The sequence below is a fragment of the Cicer arietinum genome, chromosome 5 (assembly GCF_000331145.2).
Source record: "Cicer arietinum cultivar CDC Frontier isolate Library 1 chromosome 5, Cicar.CDCFrontier_v2.0, whole genome shotgun sequence".
Taxonomy (NCBI): Eukaryota; Viridiplantae; Streptophyta; class Magnoliopsida; order Fabales; family Fabaceae; genus Cicer; species Cicer arietinum.
Window position 1 is genome coordinate 60,940,971 of NC_021164.2, and position 24,663 is coordinate 60,965,633.

The 24,663-nt window shown below is 27.4% G+C and overlaps 2 protein-coding genes across 2 annotated transcripts; one reads left to right on the plus strand and one right to left on the minus strand.

Annotated features, from left to right (window-relative positions):
• Positions 1-3,926: 3,926 nt before the first annotated feature.
• LOC140920533 (zinc finger BED domain-containing protein RICESLEEPER 2-like) lies at positions 3,927-4,685 on the plus strand. The gene has a single exon (XM_073368823.1). The coding sequence runs from the start codon at positions 3,927-3,929 to the stop codon at positions 4,683-4,685; it is 759 nt and encodes a 252-aa protein (XP_073224924.1).
• A 4,159-nt stretch (positions 4,686-8,844) lies between these two features.
• Positions 8,845-14,123, minus strand: LOC101493644 (probable pectin methyltransferase QUA2). Its single transcript, XM_004500580.4, has 9 exons — positions 13,938-14,123; positions 12,297-13,167; positions 12,072-12,204; positions 11,476-11,716; positions 10,738-10,951; positions 10,404-10,579; positions 9,977-10,280; positions 9,723-9,861; positions 8,845-9,445 (listed from the first exon to the last, which is right to left on the minus strand). Exons 2-9 carry the CDS (start codon positions 12,998-13,000, stop codon positions 9,287-9,289), a joined length of 2,070 nt encoding a protein of 689 aa, XP_004500637.1. The 5' UTR covers positions 13,001-13,167; positions 13,938-14,123; the 3' UTR covers positions 8,845-9,286.
• Positions 14,124-24,663: the final 10,540 nt, after the last annotated feature.

Genomic DNA, 24,663 nt, shown 5'->3' on the forward strand with positions numbered 1-24,663 from the left:
TATATATATATATATATATATATATATATATATATTAAAAATATGTAGTGATCGTAACCAACTTCTTACATTTATATATATTAGATTAAATTGCATCAGCGGTCCCTTAACTTAATTTTAGTTAACGTTTTTGTCATTTATCTTTTTCTTTTTCGAGTTGGTTCTTTATTTTAATTTTAAATTACAATTTGATATTTTGTGTTCTAAAATATCAACAATGTTGTCCTTTTTTTTACAAAAAAATCAAAAAGATCATCAAAATTTTCAAACAAAACTCATAAAAATCATTATTATCTTCAATAAAATGCAAATTTAATCAAATTTATAACTTAAACCTTTAAAAAAACTCATATTTTCATTCTTTATTTGATGTTGTTGGAGATGAAAATATGAGTTTATTTAAATATTTGAGTTATGCATTTGATAGAATTTGCATTATATTAAAGATAATTATTAATTTTATGGATTTTGTTTAAAAAGTCTGACGATTTTTTTTGAATTTTTGTAAAAAAAATGATAACATTATTTTAAAACATAAAATATCAAATTGTCACTTAAAATAAAAAATAAAAAAGACCAAATTGGGAGAAAAAAAATATAAATGACTAAAACGTTAACTGAAATTAAGTTAAGGTACCGTTGATGTAATTTATTCTATATTATAAATATTTATTATTTGCGGTTTTTCTCTTTTTTATTTTAATTTAGATTCTTTGTGCTTATATTATTTATTACAGATATTATTTTGTATCCTACTATATCATATATTAATTTGAGTTATTTTTTATTTAATATATATTTCTTTTCTTTTAAACAATTAACATTGTCTTATTAATATATAATTTTTTTTTATAATTTACTATCACTATTGTGATGCTGAATCTTGTTAACGAGTAATTGAAAATATTCATAACATTTTTACATAATATTTAACTCACTTTAAATCAACATTAATATTTTAATTATTTTTATGATATAATTCTGTAAAATATATAATTATTTTTTTATAAATATAAAGGCATATACACTATTCGTTTGTTTAAAAAATTATAATTTTTTTAATCATAGTTAAAAAAAAAAAAAAAAAAGAACATTAGTTCTTATAAAGAAAACATTAGTTAATAAAATCGTATGAAACAGAAATAAAAAAATCACTTCAAAATATTGTAAAAATAAATAGAATATGTTATTTAAGATTAGTTTATTATCTTTATCAATAACCTTATCTGATATATTTCTATTTTTTTTTTATATTTGTTTTTTTTACAACTTTGTCTAGTAAGCATATAAATATACATTGATTTGGAAAACTTTCTAATTTTAAATTCACGACAAAAAAATAAAATAAAAATAATAGTCATAATTCGAAAATAATCAACATATCTTTTCCATTTTATGCAAAATGTGTAAATTAAAAATAAACTAACATTTTTATTAAAATTACTCTAATCAAGTATTGATTTATTTACAATTAACATGCAAATTAATTTTATTATATTTTGTAAAATATTAAAAAATCGACTTTGATTATCTATTTATATATTTTATTTTTTATTTTTTATATTTTAAACATAATATTTATTTTAATTTTATACACAAATATAATCACTTTTTCTTTTAAATGTATGGACATCTCACTATATTTAATCTATGTAGTTTGAAATAAATTCCAATATATATCAATTTTGTAGATGGTTGTTTGATTTGTTTTATGTGGTGTCGTTGAAAGAGTAAATCGTAAGAAAGGTGAATAGTTTGTAATACTATTTTACACCATATTTATAAAATAATTTGATTAACAAATATAAAGAAAATGAAAATTTATTATCACAGGGTTATTTTAGAATAAATAAATACACTAGAAAATATCAATATTGAATACATATAACAACGCGTGTAAAATAAAAATGATATTATTTACATGAGGTATCCAAGCCAGACGTAGTGTATTTACGTATTAATGAATTTAGAGGTGTATTAGAATATGATTTCAAAATATTTTAAATTAACACTAATAAAATTTTTGGTACTATTCAATTTATAAAAAAATAGACAATTTTTATTTGATTAACTGTTTTTCTATTTTTTTAATATAAAAAAAATGATAAATTTAACTCTGATTAGTGATGTTAAATGTGGGACAAGATGTCTAAATTATTTTTCCATTTAAGTGTACTTTATTTGATTTGTTAGTTTAAAAAGTAGCAGTTATACATTTGTATAATATTTTATACCAATATTGTCAATGAAGATATTTAATAGGAATGAGAATAGACTAGATCGTTGGTCAGGAGCTATGGTATGACCTACTTATACATGGCCATATTTAACAAAAAACTATTGTTTTAAAGTCTATTTATTTAAATAAGTCAGACATTCAGACTTATAAAAAAACCTATAAAGCCCGACAAGTCGGCCTATATATATTTTATTATTTACTCTATTCTCCAATTCCTTTTCTCTAATTTCCGTTGCACTATTGCATACTCCAACAATCAGGTATGTAAGTAACATATTTTTTATAAAAAGCAATACTATTTATTTGTTATCTTTATATTTTATAAAAAACAATACTATTTGAAAACCCTAATTGTTTATTATTATTGAATACGAGTTTGTTTGAGAGAATTTGTTTAGAGGTAATAATCTGAGTATGTTGAGTTTGTTGTTTGAGAGTATTTATTTGAGAGATAATAATAGATGTGTTTGTTTCAATAAAAAAAAATTATTCTTTAAACCAAAAATCATTTTTTAGAGTTTAAATGGTGTTTGTTTCTAATTTTTAATAAATCATTTTGTTTAGAAAAATTATTTTTCATTTAATATATATATATAGATTATTAGTGAATATGATTTTGTTTGAGAGGTAATAAGTTGAGTTTGTTTGAGAGATTTCTTTGAGAGGTAATAGGGAGTGCGTTTGTTTCAAGAAAAAATCTATTCTTTTATTAGGGTATACAAAGATTATATATTTTTTTATTAGGGGCTTAATTTTTACTTTTATTTTTTATTTTTTATGAAGGTTTAAAAGGTGTTTGCTAGAAAAATCATTAAAAAATTTATACAAACAATTCTTTAATTACTTGATTTGTCAGTGTACGGTAGATTCCTTGATTTAGCCTAAAGTCATGCATATCTTGCTGAATATCGATTTGCATCAGTTCATTATTATTAACCAATATATTATAATATAATTCTGCAGAATCTTTATAATCTATGAGAATTAGGATTTTATGGAGTGCATAATCTTTATAATATATGGGAATTGGAGTATATTATAATATAATTCTGCAGTGCATAATCTTTATAATTCTGCAGTAAAGCAATTTTCTTACCGTGATATTGTAATATATGGGAATTGGAATTAAAAAATGATTTTTTCATTTGAAATTATTTCTTGAGTTTATTTACTTTGTATAATTATATAATATATTTTATTTTATTATTTTTATTTTGTTCAAGAAATGTCTTCTCCTTTAGAAAGAAGTGAACCAATTTCATCTACTCATATGACTAATAATGTGGCCAGTGAACATATGTCTATAGATTCAACTCAAGTAGAAGTTAACACCCAGGTAAATGAAAATGACACCGCTTTAGAAAACAGAAGTCCAATTGTTGGGAGAAAGAGGAAAAAAAACATCAGTTGTTTAGAATGATTTTGATGAGATTGAAATCTCTAAAGGTGTGAAGAAAGTTGTTTGTAAATACTGTAAACTAAAAATGTCTCTTGAAGGATCAGGAGCTAGCACTAATCATTTGAAAAGACACGCTAGAGGTTGCAATCAAAAGAGGTTGCAGACGGCTGTTGAAACAAGACAAGTCATCATTCCATTTCAGCCATATCAAAGTCAAGTAACCCTTTTATTAGTAACGGTGTTAGATACTCTAATAAAAAGATAAGGGAAATAATTGCAATTGCTATCATGGTTCCCAAATATCCTTTTAGTGTTGTAGAGGACGATATTTGGATGTGGGGCTTTCAATATGCAAATCCAGATTTTCATAAAGTTACTCATAAAACAGCAAGAAATGATTGTTTGGCAATATTTGATATGGAGAAGAAAATTTTGAAGAAATTTTTAGAAAGTGTGAGCAAAATTAGTTTAACTATTGATATGTGGAAATCTAGCCATCAAGTAGTTGAATATATGGTTATCATGGGACATTTTATTAATGCAGGATGGAATCTTCAAAAAAGAGTTTTGAGTTTTGTGAAAGTATCCCCTTTAAGGTGTGGTATTGATGTGGCTGATGCTATATATAAATGTTTGAAAACTTGGGGGATTGAAAATAAAGTTTTTTCCGTATCTGTTGATAATGCTTCTTACAATGATTCATGCTTAAGATATCTCAAAGATAATTTATCTATAAGTAGTAAGTTCATCTTTGGTGACTCTTTGTTTCATGTTCGATGTTGTGCACACATATTGAATTTGTTAGTGCAAGACGGTCTTAGTAAAATTAAGGATACCATTTTCAATATTCGTGAAAGTGTCAAATATGTTAACCACAATGATGCAAGACTAAAGGCATTTTGTGATGTGGTTGAGCAAAAGCCCTTAAAAGAAAGGAAACTCATCATTGATTGTCCAACAAGATGGAATTCAACTTTTAATATGTTGTCAACTGCTTTGAAATTTCAGATTGCTTTTGCAGCTTTTAATATGTTGTCAACATATTAAAAGCAGTCGACAACATATTAAAAGTTGAATTCCATCTTGTTGGACAATCAATGATGAGTTTCCTTTCTTTTAAGCGCTTCTGCTCAACCACATCACAAAACGCCTTTAGTCTTGCATCATTGTGGTTAATATATTTGACACTTTCACGAATATTGAAAATGGTATCCTTAATTTTACTAAGATCGTCTTGTACTAACAAATTCAATATGGGTGCACAACATCGAACATGAAACAAAGAGCAACCAAGGATTAACTTACTACTTAGAGATAAATTATCTTTGAAACATCTTAAGCATGAATCATTGTAAGAAGCATTATCAACAGATACGGAAAAAACTTTATTTTCATTCCCCCAAGTTTTCAAACATTTATATATAGCATCAACCACATCAATACCACGTCTTGGATGGGGTACTTCCACAAAACTCACAACTCTTTTTTGAAGATTCCATCCTGCATCAATAAAATGTCCTATGATAACCATATATTCAACTACTTGATGGTTAGATTTCCACATATCTGTAGTTAAACTAATTTTGCTCACACTTTCTAAAAATTTCTTCAAAATTTTCTTCTCCATATCAAATATTGCCAAACAAACATTTTTTGCTGTTTTATGAGTAACTTTATGAAAATCTGGATTTGCATATTGAAAGCCCCACATCCAAATATCGTCATCTACAACACTAAAAGGATATTCATGAACCATGATAGCAGTTGCAATTATTTCCCTCATATTTTCATTAGAGTATCTAACACTGGTACTAATAAAAGGGTTACTTGACTTTGATGGCTGAAATGGAATGATGACTTGTCTTGCTTCAACAGCCGTCTGCAACTTCATTTGATTGCAACCTCTAGCGTGTCTTTTCAAATGATTAATGCTAGCTCATGATCCTCCAGTAGACATTTTTAGTTTACACTATTTGCAAAGAGCTTTCTTCACACCTTTAGAGATTTCAATCTCATCAAAATTATTCTAAACAACTGATGTTTTTTTTCCCTCTTTCTCCCAACAATTGGACTTCTGTTTTCTAGAGCGGTGTCATTTTCATTTGCCTGTTTGTTAACTTCTACTTGAATTAAATCTATATACATATGTTCGTTGACCTCATTATTAGTCATATGAGTAGATGAAATTGGTTCACTTTTTTCCAAAGGAGAAGACATTTCCTGAACAAAATAAAAATGATAAAATAAAATACATTATATAATTATACAAAATAGATAAACTCAAGAAATAATTCCAAAAAAAAAAATGATTTTTAATTCCCATTCCCATATATTACAATATCACGGTAAGAAAATTGCTTTACTGCATGATTATAAAGATTATGCACTCTAAAATTATATTATAATATATTCCAATTCCCATAGATTATAAAGATTATGCAATGCAGAAAATTTTAATCCCCATAGATTATAAAGATTCTTGCAGAATTATATTATAATATATTGGTTAACAATAATGAACCGATGCAAATCGATATTCAGCTAGATATCCATGACTTTATGGCTAGATCAAGGAATCTACCACGCACCTACAAATCAAGTAATTAAGAAATTGTTTGTATACAATTTTTAATGATTTTTTAAGCAAATATCTTTTAAATCCTCGTGAAAAATAAACATATAAGTAAAAATTAGATCCTAATAAAAAAAATTAGTTCTAATAAAGTGATTTTAAAAAAATCTGAAACAAACGCACTCATAATTTTTATTACCTTTCAAATAAATAATAACAAATAATCAATGATCCATACCTACCTGATGTTCTGCCCATACCGATTTACATGATTATCCATTTATCAATATATACATATATATATATATATATATATATATATATATATATATATATATATATATATAAAATAAAAAATGATTTTTCTAAACAAAATGATTTTTTTAAAAATCAGAAACAAACACCCTTAAACCCAAAAAAATAATTTTTGGTTTAAAAGAATAAATTTTTTATTGAAACAAACGCACCTATTATTATCTCTCAAACAAACTCGGATTATTACCTCTAAACAAATCATCTCAATCAAACTCATATTCAATAATAATAAACAATTAGAATTTTTAAGCTTTATATACTAATAATATATATAAAGATAACAAATAAATAATATTGATTTTTATAAAATATAAAAATAACAAATAAATAGTATTGCTTTTTATAAAAAAATATGTTGCTCACATAACTGATTGTTGGAATATGCAATATTGCAATGGAAATTAGAAAGAAAAAAGAAAAAAATTGGAGAATGGAGTAAATAATAAAATATATATATATATAGGCCGGTCTGTTAGGTATAATAAACTTTTTTTATAAGCTTGAGTCTATTTAAATAAGCCATAGGCCCCTATTCTCATCCCTAATATTGGTAATGAGTCACATCTCTTTTATATTTATGATCTATTTGATAGAAAATATATGACAGAGATAAGATAATATATATAAAACATAACAAAAATACTATATGATATGGATATAATAAATATTTATTATATCATTTGTTTAATGCGTAAATTATCATAATTTTATAATTTTAAATTATAATTTTAAATTATAATTTTATTTTTAAATATTCTAATTTTAATAGATTTGCTATTTATTTAGTTATATAAAATGATAAAATTAATTGCAGTTTTGACTTATATATTTTTTTTTAAATTATGGAATTGGTCCGTGTCTTTTAAAACTCAATGGTTTTAGTTCCTTCCTTAAATTTTTTAAATTAAAAAATAACGATTTGACAAATTTTAAATGATGTGACATACGATATCATGATACAAAATTGTATAGATGCATTAATTATTCATATATCGTTAATTAAATTACAAAACTTAAAATTTTCTAAAATTGAAAGTTAAGTAATTTAAGGGTTTTATTGAGATTTCATGAGTGTTAATTATTTTATATCATCATATCATATGTTATGATATTTAAAGCATATCATATCGCTATTTTTTAGTTAAAAAATTATAATAAATGACTAAAATTGTCAAATTTAAAAATAGTGAGATCAATTTCGTGAATTGATACAAATAGGAAACTAAAATTACAATTAAATTCAATTTTTAAAATAAATATTTATTTTTTAATTTGATATCAATTATATTATTTTTTTCAATTTATACTTATATTTTATTAAATGTAAAAATTTTATATTTAAAATTTTATTTTATAAAAATAATTGAGTAAATTATTTTTCTTATTATATCTTATTGATTTATAACTCACACATATTTAAAATAAAGATAAAATAAGATTTAGAATTTACTTATAATATCATATTGGTTCTTTAGAGTAGAAATCCTCTCCTTTTCTAAATCTCCATTAATATAGTTTTGATGTTTTTTTATAAGCATATTTTTAATGAATAAATGTCCTATTAATATCATATATTTTGAAAGTGTGTGCATTTATATCATTTATGCAAAAATTATAGTAATTATATAATGGTTTAGTGAATGTAACACCACCACTCATTCTTAAATTTGAACATATGATAAACAATACACATGATAGAGTTTGTTTGTGATTTAAGAATTGTGTGTTAGTATTTTTTTTTTTTTTTTGCCTCCTAACTCAAATTACCTCAGCATATTTAATACACCCAAACTAAAAAAATCTTGACATGAAGTAAAATAATATGTTTGACAATTTTGTCTAATATAAATAAAAATAATCTTATATCATGTACATATTTATTTTCTATCATTGAATTAAAAAACCTCGTCATATTTCATTTGATTCAAAAGATTTATTAATCTAACGATGAAAACAAGTTTGTACATGATATATGACTTATATCACTTGTGCAACATAGAATTGACATTGTTTGAAACACCATTTTCTTTGCAATATTTGGACACAATTTGTGCAATAACTTTAATTTTTTTTATGAACTAATATTTTTCTAATGAGTTTTTGTGAAATAACTAGTTAGCATATATTTGATCAAATGAAATGTGTCATCTACATTTTCTACACTGAAATTTTCAAATACCATACCTAAGAAATTGGCAAAACCAAAAATTTAAACCATAGGAACAGACCCATGACAACACATACAACCGTTGCAAAATGGCACAATCATGAACATAGTTTTTCCAACGCATTACAGGAAACAATAAAGAACCTATAAAAGGAGCAGAAAAATGATTCTATTGCAATAGGGGGAATTAACCAGTGAGCATTTTTATACATTATAGCAAACAGAAATAACTTATTCTTTCATAATGTAAACTTTCCAATCTTAATCATAAGTCTATGTAACTGTAAATCAGCCATCACATGAAAAATCATATCTACCAGTATACTTCCTCATCTTTTCTGCTCCTCGTTTGGTAATTACATGGTTCCTATGTATAATAAACCTTACGGTTACATAGGGCATTGTGGTGGTATCGCTGACGAGCATTCACTCTTTTTTCTTTCCTCTATTGTCTTTTTCCGGCTCCTTTTCTTTCTGTCCAAAATTTTCAATCCCCATGTTCTATGGCAGACCATTATGATAATAAATGAACATTATGAAAATGAATATATGAATACTATGGTTTGATTGATTTCTTCATGACTTTTGAATGAATTAATTTGCCTGTCTCTTAAAGAAAGGCTTCTGGCAGATCAGGAGTCTCTGATCGCTATCACTGTCGATTTCTATAACTCTTGCATCCCACTTCAGCCGAGTTGTTAAAGCTCTAGCCATCTCTATTAAAGGAACTGAGTCACGAATTATAATCCAACCCTGCACACATGACAACTCTCAGCACATGATATTGACATAGATGTCGTTACAAATCTACAATATACCAATTCAATTGGACATAGATATCATTAACAACGCTCATTTTCGAAGGAAAATGATCACTTCTGACTAAAACACCCTTGCTGTAATATAATTTATGTGGAAATACAATTTCATTGAATATTTCCAAATTAAAATGGTCACTTCAGATCAATATACAAAAAGTAAAAGGCTCAATATACGAAAAGTAAAAGGCACGGACGCAGTATTTACATACCTCTGGGCGAAGTAACCTATCAATTTCAATGAATATATCAAACAAGGTACATTTGCGCTGCTGACCAGTTTCAAGGGATAAAAACCCTGCTGCATGTACCAAGTCATACGATCTAGGGTACGTTGGAAATGCCTCACACCTACAATCCACATAAGAGGTAGTAGGTATTAGATGGCTGCGAATTTCACATTCAGTCAAGCAAAAGAAAACAGTGAATAATTAATTTTAATATACGAGAATGGAGATTAAAATACCAATCATGCAAAACGCCAACATAACCGCGGTCCTGGATCAAGGGAAGATAGTTGAATCCACTCATCGGCACCACATTCATGACCCACACAGACTTTCCAGATTGCAACAATGCAGAATTAAAACCACCAAAATGAGCATTCATGTCTAGCACGTTTCTTAGCATGTTGAAAGGTGGTGGAGGATCTTCATCGCCGGGTCTCTTTGGATGATCCGAAAATATCAAAGGTGACAGAAGAGACCAATAATTTTGTACTGCTGTCCTCCAGCTTTCAGAGTCCTCGGCAAACTCATCAGGTTGCAATCCTAACACAAGTAAATATATATACATATTAAGATAACCTAGGGGATAGGAGATATCGTTCAGTAATATCGTACAAGGTGAAATTTTTCTATTTTAAGAATAAACGTTGAAGAATTAACTGTTACCATATATTGCAAGCTCGTTCTTGTTCGGGTGATCCCTAGAAGGCCAATTGTCCCTCTCTTCAATAGAAACCCAACGGCTGCTATGTGTTCCTCCAATGCAATTTTGCAGTTCTCGATAGTACGGAGACTCCACATCATAGCCTCTACTACACAAAGGAGGAGGAGAACCATTCTTTCTAGAAATGCAAACACACAGGAATTAGGAATACGCTTAAAAAAATCTGCAATACATAAATGCATACACATATTATAGAGAACTAAGTTACTACAAATTTGATTCCTATGATATAAAAAATTGATATGTTATCATAATTCATAAACACACACCACAGACCTTGAACTATAGCATTTCCGTTTACTAGTTTTCTTCCACACAACAGTTTCATCTTGCTGCGATAGCATGTCCCAGCAAAGGTTTTCTGCAAAATCATGTATGAACTTCCACCTGGTCTGACTGTCTTGGTTACGAGCATATGTAATCGGCGAACTCCAGACAAAGTAGCCCCCAGGTTTTAAAAGCCTATCAGCTTCAATCAAGAGAATTCCATCTAGTCCATGAAATATGAATGTTAAAATGATCAATCAGACTCATAATGAAGGTGATGTAATATTAATATGTGCAGAAAAAGCTATGGTTTAAGAGCTCATAATTCAGTTTTCCAATTCTTGAGTTCAAAATTTTAAAATGGCAAAATAGTATGAAATAAAGCCAGCTTGATGCATTATATTCACACAGATATGAGAGGAGGATTTTGAAAATTAACCTCAGTTGTTAGATAATTTAACAACTATGGACAAATATACATAAAAGGTATCTGCATATTTTGGTTTTGGTTTTGGTTTTGCTACAAGTCTATTTTGAAGAAACAGAACAAAAAGTTACTACAAGTCTATTATAATGATTTTTTCCCCTTATTTTATGATATATGATTCCTTCTTTGAATCACATTCATAATCTAACATCTTATCATAAAAGCCAAATCATACAGAAAATACTTGAATAAATGCAGAGAATAACAGAACCATATCGACCTTATAGATAGTAGTAGCACGAGGTTGATTTTTGACATACCTTTCTGGTCCCAATCTATGCCGCATCGAGCACAATGCAGCATATCAAAGGAGAGAGATGGATAAGGCAACTGTTTTGTAGTGAAAGAAGCAACCATAGCAGGAAGACCTCTCTCAAGTGTAAGTTGAACTTGACTACCAGAAGGCTCGTAGTTCGCAATACACATAGTTAAAAGTTGACTGTGAAAGAGGTGCGCTCCCAAGCTACCATAGCCACAACCAATGTCCAGTATGGTTCTAACCTGCAAATTTTAGAATGCCATAATATATAGTAAAGTTAATAACATTACATGCAAATGGAAAATATTTGGAATTTTTGTTAATTGATCACTGAAAATACCTTTAATATATACAGTTAATCAACATATGTGTATATTTTTAATATTAGTACTATTAGGGTGAAAATTGAGTGTATCGTCAACGCAATATGAGATACCTACCCATGTATCACACTTGAGATAAGTGGACGAAATTAAGTATGTTCGACTCCGTAATTAACATATACCAAAATAGTGACATATGACTATAATTGATGAAGGCCACTGCAAATAATTAAAGAATTCTATATTCTGGAGGGAGAAAAAAATATTAAGTTACCCCTGTTTGTATGAAGTTAGATTCATTTCGAAGTCCAATCATTTCTGCGATTTGGTGTGAGTAGTCTTCAACACCATCAAACATAAGGGATGCAGAACGAAAGGAAATTTGCTCTTCATCGAGCATCATCATCCTGTAACCAAATAAATAAATAAGAGAGAGGTCTTTACAATCAAATGATGGCTGAAAATATGCAAGTCAGAAGGAGAAATGTATGTCACTGACCTCTTGGTCAAGCTTCCAGAAGAAAGAACTTCCTGTGCAGTGATTTTAACATTTGAAACCCATATAACATCCCTTCCAGTAGGCCACCGAAGAGGAATTTTGTAATTCGTCGGCGAGAGAAGTAAACAATTTTGCCTGAGCTCACGTCCACATTGCCGATCAAACTCATTGCCATCAGAGTAACCCTGAGCTAGATTGTCGGAAACGTTAAAGCAAGGAACATAGTTTTCAAACTCCTGAGAACAAAAATCCAGTTCTTTCAGCTTTGACGGAGCATCAGAAATCTCCCCGATATCCAAAAGGTCCGATACAAGTTTCTCTTGAAGTCTTCTATAACCATGGAAAATATGACCTCTTGATGTGGTTGAAATCGAGACTGTCCACCAAAAAGACCCAGCAAGAGCAAGTATAACTATAAATACTATACTAAACTTCATAAAAAGAAGAATCAACTTATGCCGACTTCTAGGAGTGCCAAGAATGAACGGATCAGGCGAGAAACCATTCTCAGTGATTCCATTTTTCGAATTATCTGCGAAAAGTAACCTAAAGGGAGACTTCAAAGGCAAGGGGCTGGGATCAGAAGAACCTTTTTTATCCAAACCATCCTTTTCTGTTTTATCTTTGGATTGAGAGTCCCATGAATCAAGGGTGTTATCAGGGATCCGAATCCCAGACACTCCTCTGTACAATGGCCTGGACATTCTCTAACCAAGAAGCTCGGCGCTTAAATGTGCAGATATACTAACTATATGATTATCAATACACCCAAAAAACTAATAGAAGTCTGTTATTCCAACATCATTCAAATTTGTATGGAACAAATCATTGGTGAATGAACGAATATGCCTTCAGCTGAACAAATACAAACCTAGCATAATAAAAATAGAGATATACTTGTCAAGATTTATAGTATTCTTATAACATAGGAGCAAGTAGAAGCAAGTTACAAAAAAAAAAACACCAATTAAGCAAGTAAACAAATCAAAGTTCCTATTCAGAGAATCAAAAGCATGTGAATGATGACAAGGCAATTAGGCAAAGCATTAATTAAATTCAACGAACCAGATCCAATAAGGACCCAACATTGATATGAATATCAATGAACAGAAGATTTAATTACTATTATTATTATATTAAAAAATGAGTTGCAATTGCAAGTCTGAACTTAGAAAGAACAAGATTCGAATATATTATTAAAGTTGAAGTAACACAAATAGTTAAATCTCTTGAAGCTAGTCTCATAATCATTCACTAGAGACTCCTAAAAAGCGCAAGCTATTAATAAAACAAAAAAAAAGTTTAAATAAATAAAAACACTTTGATTGTGTATGCAAATCGAAACCCAGAAACGAATCACAAAACGCAAGAGTCATTTTCGTTTTGAAGAATGAAAAAAAAAACTTCAATGGCCATCCCAATCGAGATACAAAAGCGAATCATAAAAAAGCTCGAGCATATTTTTCTTTATTTAGAAACTTAAAAAAAAAAAAAAAAAACATATTTACACAACCGAATGGAAATTGAGAGAGAGAAATGAAAATCTGATATAGATCAATGTAATGGGAAACGGAAAAGATGAGAAATGAGATCAAAGGCAATGAAAAGGAAAAGCTTGTGAAGAAGCAATGAGAAGAGTACCTTGAATGGTGAATTTGAATGAATTGAATTCGCGAGAAAACGAATCGCAGTGTGTTCCTTGGTTGGTACCTCACTGGGTTCGGTTGTGTTGGAATGGTAACTCTGCTTCCGAAATGTGAACGAACATGTGATGAGAGGAAGCAGATTTTGTTCTGATCCGAATGTCATTCATACCAATTAATAATTCATCTCTTCTCACAAAATAACTAATAATTCATCCATAAATATATTTCTAAAAATTACATAAAATATTTATAATTACTTCATCATATATATTTTATTTTTATTCAAACTATCTTTTAATAATTGGAACTTCTTTAGCATTAGAGCGGATCACGGGCCGTCCTAAGTATTAGATATTTAATATATATATATATATATATATAAATTATTACATTTTTCTTAAAATCTACATTAATTAAAAGGATTATAGAAATTATAATATTATTTTAATCAAATTTTATTTATATTTAAGATTATAAAATATGATTTTTGTTGTTTATATTTGAGATTAGAGAGTATATAATATTGTGTAATATAAATGAAGAACTTATATTTTACTACAATAATTAAATAATTTTTTAAAAAAGAATCATGTCATGAGTCCGACGATTAAAAGTAATATTTTTATAATTTATTTATATTTTTTTTAGCAACATATAAATTAAAGTTTTAAAATATAAAATCAAAATATTTGAAGAGTATTTTTATTCTTAAAACACATCGATGTTAATCATTAAATAAGTCTCAATTTTCTTACACTAAATCTATAAATATTTTTTTCCTATATTCATATGTTATTTATTTTATTTTGTCGTGTCATGAATATTTTTGAAACTCCTCCACTAAAAATAATTCCAATTAATGGTTGTAGTGTATTTAAATGTTACACTTTTTAATAATATTTTAATTGATATAAATTTTATAAAATCTACAGTTATATTTGAAATTTGATTTTATATAAATTATTAATGTAAAATTTTGTACAAATATAAAATTATTTAATTGATTGTTAAAACTTATAAAAATTAATAATATTTAATTAAAATACACAAAACATTAATTTTAATATACCTCAATTAAATTTATAAAAAAAAAATTATCGATAAAATATTATTGAATACGTAATATATATATATATATAAACATATATTATATTAATGTAAGTTAATTTAATATTGTTATCCAATAAAAATAAAACACGCAGTAAATTATTTAAAAGTGGTTACAATATATCAACAGGTAAGTGACTTTTCTTCTACAATATGGTAAGTCGTGATTTAAATTCTACAAATATGTTTAAATTTTGTATACGATGATTATCGAAGCAAGATTATCTTTAGTAAAGAGAATTTTAAAAATACAAAATAAAACCAAGGATACAACGCTATTTCTTTTGAAAATATCGTATGTTTTTTTATGTATTCCAAACTTCCACTAACAAATAAGACAAGCTGTAAATAAATAATATAATAAAATATGGAGTACGAAATTAAATTAAATTGTATTCATTTAGTCAACGGACATTAAATTATTTGTACTGAATTAGTGAAGTGTAGGAATTAGGAAGTAGGATATAGGAAGCTCCTCCCCTCTAAATAAAAGGGAATATCGGAAGCTAATATACTACCTCAGTGAATTTCAATTAGATTGAAACTTATGTTTGAATCAAATATAAAAGGATTATATTTATAGTTAAGATTATCTTTATAGTTGTCAATTTCATAAGGTATTAATTATTGATTTCAGCCTACATATTAAAAGGATAAAAAGAAATTATAATTTAAAATTGTCAATTTTATAAAAGTGTATTAATTATTGATTTCAGTCTACATATTAGAAGGATAAAAAAAAATTATAATTTAAAACATTCATAAACACATGGCCCCTAAAAATCGATATTTTTTTAAAAAAATAAATTGATGATTCAAAGAAAAAAAAAAATGATTTTTTCAAGAAATTTTTTTTATTTTGCTCATAAAATTTTTCAAGAAAAAATAATTTGAAAATTTTAAAAAAATAATATTTTAGAAATTTTTTCGAAAAAAATAAATTTCATTTTTTTTATAAAAAGGTATCTTAATTAATAAAACAATATGTTTATAAGCCCCTCACCTAACCCTACAAAAAATTATAAAACAATAGATATAGACTTTGAAAACTTTATTTAAATAGGAGGATTAGGGGCTTAATAGGAAATTTTGTGATAAAGTTTTAGACTTTGGAACTTTATTGACTATTCTACTTATATTCATCATATAATCATTATATTATAATAGATGTCATTTGTATTTTTTTAAATCGTAAATCTCAATATATTTTTGTAGTTAGATGGTGAATATAATCTAATTCAAACATAAGAGGACTCAAATGCACTCAAATTAATCTATTTTAGAAGAAAAAAAATTCACTAATAGTATTATTTCATATAAAAAAAAAAACTATTAAAACTATCAGTGAAAATAACTTGATATCTACAAAAAGACTGGTGTAAAATTTTAAATTTCTACTCAAAATTTTCAATTATTTTAAATGTGTGATTCTAACTAATATATTGTTTAGGAAAAAAACATATATATTGTGAAAATGGAAAGCGATTTATCCTGGTGAGTGGTGACACATGTCCCTTCTCTTAATTGAGTTTGTTTAGCTTTTTATAAAGTATAGTAAATAAATGATAAATAATAGCCAGCTTGTCAAGGCAGCATGTCCCTTCTCTTAATGGGTATTTTAAGTTGCTATAGGAAAAGGAAGAAAAATGGGAGATATAGGAGGTGATATTAATTTGCTTTTTTTTTTTACAATTCTAAACATTAAAGTGCAATCACATTTCACATTTCACATTTATATAACTTTATTTATTCTAAAAATTTATTTATAAAATAAAATTTTACATGATAAAATATAATTAAATGTAGATATATTTTTTTGGTACTCTTAAAAAAAGTATATCGATATTTTTATTTTTTTAATCAATAAATGAGTTACTTTTCTCCACATTAATATCTAAATATTATATATTACCGTAATCAAATTTTTTGTATCGATACATTTATCTTTTCAATTTAATATTTTTACATTTATTATTTTTTTTTAATCCCAGAAAGTTTAAAACTAATTCCCTTCCTCTCTCGAATCCATCTTCTTCCACCGCAAGAAGATCTCTCATATGTCTCACTCTCAATTCATTTGTGTTTGCGTCGTTGTCGTCTTAGTGTCGTCGACCACACATAATCGTCGTCGCGTTGTTGTTTTTATGTTCGTGTTTGATTCTTAATGAACTAATGACATAGATAAACAATGCAGAACAAACGATAGAGATAGTGAAGTACCGCAAAGGGAGACAATAAAAAACGGCAAAAAGATGGTGCAACGGAAAGATGACGGCCGAAGAGAAGAAATTTGGTATTTTTTGTACATAGTTTAATAAATAAATATTAATTATTTATAAATAAAACAAAAATATAAAACTTCAAAATTTGGTAATATTAAAATATGGTCAAACTTATTCATAGATCTATGACATAATGATCATTAAATTATTTTTTGATTTAATTTGATAAAGTCAAAACATATTAATATTTGCAATTACACTATAAAAATTACATAATACGAATATACCAGACATTGAATCTTATTTTCATTTTTTGTATTATGACATTATTATTGATGATATATAGGAGTATTTGTCTCAAAAGAAATTTAAAAAAAAAATGTTACAGAAATGATTTTTATTTGTACCCTAATTAACATGTGTACTAAAAAAAAACCTAACATGCATTTTGTCTTGAGCATGAAATGGTGGAACTGACCCACATTTTAATTTAATAGTATGATCTCAGCCAACATAATAACTGCGTAAATGCAACTATATTTATTATTATTACTAATAAAAAAATGCAACCACCCTATATTGGTGCGTATTTACGCTTGCATGAGGTCACGTCACATCTGTTCGCTCTTTTCATTGGACTAAGGAAATGTGTCAACGTCTACAATTAATTACTTATTTATCTAAACCTCTATTTTCTCTCCTTTTTTTTTCTATTCAAATATTCCTACTAAATAGCATTACAATCATATACTCAAATACAGTTTCATAAAGAAATAACTTACCCAAAATGGTCAAGCTGTATTAAGCCAATTCCAACGTGTTCGTAGACCAAATAAGAGATGGAAAAGAGCTTTGACGCGTCTCTTAACTTTAACGAGATTTGGTTGTCGATGTAATCATTGCTCTTTTGGGAGTTCAATAGGATATAATATAAGATATTATTATTGCAAAGAAAGACAGATTTTCAAAGTGTGATTACTCACCGAAATCATTTTGACCGGATAACTATGGCTGTCTCATAAAAGAGTACTTGAGTTACTCAGCTATTTTTTTCAGCTTACAATTAATGATTTATTTCACAAACATTTGTTTCAAAATAAATGATATTTTTTATGTAATATCATCTCCATTTCATATTAAGATGATTTCTATTTTTTATTATTATAATTTTTTAATATATAAATGCACACATTTCTAAAATATGAGATATTAATTATACATTTATACACCAAAACTATATAGATTAATGTGATGTACTTTATTTTAAGAAATTGTGAGGATTTTTACTCCTCCTTCCTTCTATATTAAACCTCTTTGATTAAATCACTTATTGATTAACTCATTAAAGAAATTAATTGTAGTTTAATAATTTGAATTGTTTTACTAATTTATCTTTCAAAAAATAATTAATTTAAAGTTATTTTTAATATTTATTACAGATTACAAAAAAAGATGTAATATTAAGAGATAAGTTAGTAAATAAATAATTAATTCGCTTAAAAAATTACAAACAGTTATAAAAAGAAACAAGTAAAAATCCCAAAAAAATCATATATTTAAAGGCAAAGCTAGTATTAATTATTTTTTTCAATTGTATTATCTTATTAATATGAGATGTATTACTCACTTTTAATTCTTTAATATTTTTCATTTTAAATTAATACTAATAAAATAAATAAAAACTATTATTAATTTTAGTTTAACTTATAAAATATTAATATTATTAAATTAAATATTAAATACATTATTTTCAAAATAAAATTTTCATTTTTAATGTCTCAACAAATGTAGTCCAAACACTTGTTGTTAATCCCTAAAAATAAATAGAATTGATAAAAGTAAAGTGGTTTGCTTTTAAACTACGTATCCATTAGCTCAACTTAAATGGTGGATATGATTGTCGTAAACTTTAGCATTTTTCAAATATATATAGTTATGATTTTATTAGATTTGCGATTAATAACTGCAGCTTTGGTACAATAAAACAAGTGGACGTAATTTATTTGTCCAACGAGCATTGACATTAATTAGAAGTGCGCCAAAAAAGAGTTAGGTAACCCTTTCGCTGAAATCCAATAGCCATAATGTATAGATAGAATTCATTGGAGAATGGAAACCATTATGAAATGTGACATACACGCTAGCTGCCACATCCATACATACTCCAAAACACATTAATTGGGAAGAATTCATCAATGTGTTTATGTCGGTGCACGTTTTCATAAAAATAAGTCAAATTTACGTATATCCAAAAAGTAGTTAATTATATTTAATATGTAATAATCTCAATAAAAATTTAAGTTTAGAGACTTAATTAAGAAAGTAATAATAAGTCTTTTCACTTTTATGTTAGATCTCCATTTTCTAGCTAGCAACTATTGGTATTGCACTAGAATAGCGGTTTGCTTTTAGAACCACTGCGCTAAATTAATAATTATATAAAATTAGAATATTGTAGCAAACCCAAATAAATAAATTATATTTAAAATACTTTATAGTTGATGATAGGCTGATAAAGGAATATTGAAAACAAGGAGATCTTCTATCATTTTGTTTTAATGTCTTTACAAGTGTTCTACTTGTTGTTCTTTAAAGTTCCTAAGGTATAATTTTGAAACTATCATTTTTATTTAAACAATTCTTACGAAGTGAGCAGATCGATGAGTGAATTGGATTAAGTGAAAAAAGTGTTATTTGAGAAAGAGAGGGGAGGTTTGGGGATAAAAGGCTAAGAGAGTTTAATATAACTAGAATCTTATGGGAAATTTTGGAGGAACACATTTTCTAGAATGAATTATGGTCGGGGTATTTTTAAAATGTATAAGTTTTTTCATTTTGAATAGCTAGCTAATTCCATTTGCAATAATTAGTATTGAAATAAATCATCATTAAACCTTACGAAATATGCCATTTATACAGTGGATATAATTAATTTTTATATTTATTATTATTAATAAATAAATTGTTAAATAATTATTTTTTTAAATACACCTATTTTTGACATATGAATGATAGTTTTTTCAATACACTCTCTAATAAGCAATGACAATAGATAATTATTAGTAAGAGATTAATCTACTGGTATTATATCTGCAATTTAATAAAATACTCATACTTAGATTTATATATGAGAGCGTTAGATTATTTAATATTCAAAAAATATATTTATTATAATTATATATAAACACTAATAAATAAATATATATTTATATATGCGGGTGCGGACGGGCTACAAGAGAACCCACATTCATACTATTTAAAGTGCGGATATTTTTTTTAATCTATTTTAAATATTTTTTGTGGATACTTATAGAGTATATGTTTATGCATGTGTATAAATGGTGAGTAGTCTAATCAATAAACTCTAATATTATCTTAAATTTTTTATATTAAACTTAATGTATCTCATAAAATCAATTTAACGCATCTCATAAAATCGATTTATAAATAAGTAAATTCTTTATAAACTTCAATGGAGATGTATCTATTTTTAATATGGGAATTGAATTTTTCCCAATATAAATAGATATAGATTATAGTAATATATATATCAACTTTTTTATTTTTTTTATGAACAAGTAACACTTGCATTCTCCACTGTCAGTTCAAGAATTCTCAATAGTCAATCAACCAAAAGGAAGTTTTGAAATATGTGACTTTTTTTTAATATAAATATGTAGTTTTTTTGTTTATAAGAATCTAATGACAAATAAATTTTGTTGGTAGGCCAAAACTTAGGATTTTTGTATCCTAACCGGTAAGATCAATCCTGACATTTTTCTCTTTGTTTTGCTATGTTGTTTATTCTTTAAGCTATTCTATAAATATCCCAATAAAAACTAATTTTAAATCTATTTTCATTTGTGACGATATTTATTGTTGTTTCAAACATTCCAATCAACTTAAAAGAATTCCAACTTAGAAGTTAAAAAATATGAAATGGGCATTAATTAGAACTATATACCATACTTTAATTAATAATAGGTAGATGTAAGATCCAATGCATTATAGATGTACTACCAGTGAACATACTAACGCTTGCTTAATTTACAACTGCACACGAGGATCAAATCAATTCAATTATTATTGACCTTAAATAGACGCAAAGATGAGGCAAACAATTCCCTCAAACTCAATCTTCTATGCCACTTGTCTTATTTTTCAATATAGTGCTACTTTGTAAATGTCACTAGCTAGACGACTAGAAGACTTAGTATTAATTTCGTGTCTTTAATTTCAAAAAGTTAATCATTTCACGAGAAGCAACCAAAGCATGTCAGTTTAATTTGGGTACCACAACATGTAGTGATAACTGATATGAATACCCAAAATTAAGATCACTATTTTCACTTATTTAATCATGCTTTACTTGACATTTTAACCGCAAAACTTTAAAGGCAAATTGCCAACTCATTATGTGCAAACACAACTCATCGGTAACTATTTTGATTATCAATTTAAATTATTGATAAGAGATAAATAAAGAAAAATATATTAAATAATATTAATCAATTAGATAATAAATTACATCACATAAAATTATATAACTATTTATCTAAATAACTAATTAATTACCTAAACAATTAATTAATTTGTGTACAAAAATTAACTAGTTGGTATAGTAAACTAATCAATTTAATTAATTAACTACTAAGATTTATAATATAAATTTATTTTTTCCCGTATTAAATATAAGCATAAGTAAGTAAAAAATTGATATATATTTTCTAAATTTTAAATAAAATACTTTAATTTTCTTTGACTTTATTTTTTTTATACTTAAGAATCGAAATACTAGATAATCATATAATTTTACTTAATCAAATTATGTCAGAAAGCATTTGCAAAAGAATAACTAACCACCAGATAGTGTGTGTACAGTGGAGCTAGTGATTGTTGTGCTTGGCATTCTGGAAAGGATAGGATGAAAGCAATAATGGATATACCATTTAATGCAGGCACTCAATTATAGACCACCAGCTCTCAAATACTTGACTTAATCAAAAAATACACCCCCTCTTTCTCTATTCTCCCAATACTGTTGGAATATGTTGTACAATTGAGAGAAATTGAAATTGAGAAGAAAAACAGAAAGTTAAGAAAACAGATATTGATTAACAGTTTTGATAGTCTGGATAATGATCTGTTAAGCATTACTGACTGTTCTTGGTTTTGAAGACTTTTATAGAAGCAATTTTTTACTGAATCAGTTACAACAAACTTCTAACTAACTTCTAACCGTATTCTAACTAACTAATTACAAATCAAATTGAATTACATTTAACATGTTCCCTTATTCAAAATGATTCAATTTGTTGTTAATCCAAGTTTGTTACTCATCTCTTGGAACTTCACTATATTCAAGCTTTTGGTTACGATGTCAATCTTTTGATCATTTGTATTGCAGCGTTCCAGCTTTATCTTGCCCTTCATTACTTGATCCCTTAGAAAATGGAATATGGTTTCTATGTGATTACTCCTTCCATGAACACTTGGATATCTTGTTAGCTCGATAGCTGATTTATTATATATCTTCATCTTCACTGCATCATTGTTTCTCAGTCCAAGTTCTGTCATTAACTCTATCAGCCACATAGCTTGACATACTCCGATGGATGCAGCCACATACTCAGTTTCACATGTGGACAATGCTATTATGTTTTGCTTCCTTGAACACCATGAGATTGGTGAATTATTGATTATAAATACATAGCCCGTGGTACTCCTTTTATCATCCATATCTCCACACCAATCAACATCAGTGAAGTCAATAAGTTCAGCTTCATCTTCATTCAGTTTTGTGGAATACAACAGATCAAGCTCAATGGTCTCCTTTATGTATCTCAAGATCCTTTTTACTGCCATGTAGTGTGATGTCATACGCTTCTCCATGTACCTACTAATCAGTCCAACACTATCTGAGATATATGGCCTAGTGTTGCACAAGTACCTCAGGGATCCTATAATTTGCTTTAAGGTTGTAAGACCAATCAACTCATCATTGCCCTCTTTGGACAACACCGACCCTGATTCTAATGGGGTGCTGCTTCCATTGCATTCTTGCATTTTAAACCTTTTTAATACATCACTTGCATACATATTTTATTTTTATGCATAAAAATTCCATTTTCCTGGTTTCAAACTCAATGCCAAGGAAATATGCTAGCATGGATAAATCAGTCATCTCAAATTTCTTCTCTATTCTGATTTTGAACTCCTTGATTTTCACTTCATCACTGCCAATCAGCAGTAAATCATCAACATAAAGGCATCTCAGCAGTGCAGGTGTTGCTACTCCCTTCTTGACATAAACTCCATGCTCATTCACACACTTTCCAAATTGTTGCTCTATGAGTCAATCATCTTGTTCCAATCCCTATGAGCTTTCTTTAGGCCATATAAGACTTTCTTCAATTTGTACACATGATTTTCTTTGCTTGTCTTCACATATCCAGGTGGTTGCTTCACATGCACCTTTTCATCTAGTGATCGACTGAGGACGACTGATTTAACATACAGATGATGCATAGACCAGCCTTTGTTGCTAGCAATTGAGACTATCATCCTTAGTGTTTTAATTCTCGCAATTGGGGAAAATACCTCATCACAGTCCATCTCATATTTTTGCAAAAATCTATTTGCTACAAGTCTGACCTTGTACCTGGCAACCTGCCCATCAAGTTTCACTTTCAGTTTATAGATTCATTTCACATCAATTGGTCTCTTGTTCACTGGCAGGGTCATCAGCTCCCAGGTCGTGTTCTTTTATATGGCTTTGAGCTCCTCATCCATTGTTATTATCCATCTAGGATTAGTCAACGCTTCTTCATCACTTATTGGTTCTGATTCAGTAAGCAAGGCAAAATGAATTAATTCTCCATCGGCATTGATAGCTGAGTCATATGTTACTTCATATGGCTGCAATATGATTGAAGGTTGCCTAGCTCTTGCAGATCTCCTCACAGATTCAGAAGTTGGTTGATTTGTTGCATCTGCTAGCTGGTTCTCAACTAGTTCAACTACTACTGCATTGTTGGCTGGTCTGGTTGGTATATCTGGGTTGGTTGCATTCATTGTCCAGTACCAACCTCTTGATTCTTCCACTAGTATGTCCCTACTTATCACCACCTTTTTCTTGTTTGGATCATATAACTTGTAAGCCCCATTGACATCATAATCCAGCAACACCATTTGTTCAACCATGTCGTCAAATTTCCTCTTGTTTTGAGTTGGCACATGCATGAAGCACAATGAGCCAAACACTCTCAAATGATTCATAATTGACTTTCTTCCAGTCCAAGCTTCTTCAGGTGTCCTTGTGCTCAGTCTCTTGGTTGGACACCTATTCAAAATGTATACTGCAGTTGATACTGCTTCCCCCCCCATAATCTA

What these genes read in the sequence shown, in the direction of transcription:
- LOC140920533 (XM_073368823.1), top strand. Translation starts at nt 3,927, where the DNA reads ATGGTTCCCAAATATCCTTTTAGTGTTGTAGAGGACGATATTTGGATG.
- LOC101493644 (XM_004500580.4), bottom strand. Translation starts at nt 13,000, where the DNA reads ATGTCCAGGCCATTGTACAGAGGAGTGTCTGGGATTCGGATCCCTGAT. An exon ending in TCTGGAAGCTTGACCAAGAG is followed by an intron (nt 12,205 to 12,296) that starts GTCAGTGACATA and finishes ATTTGGTTACAG; the next exon opens with GATGATGATGCTCGATGAAG. An exon ending in ATAGGTTACTTCGCCCAGAG is followed by an intron (nt 9,446 to 9,722) that starts GTATGTAAATAC and finishes TCATGTGTGCAG; the next exon opens with GGTTGGATTATAATTCGTGA.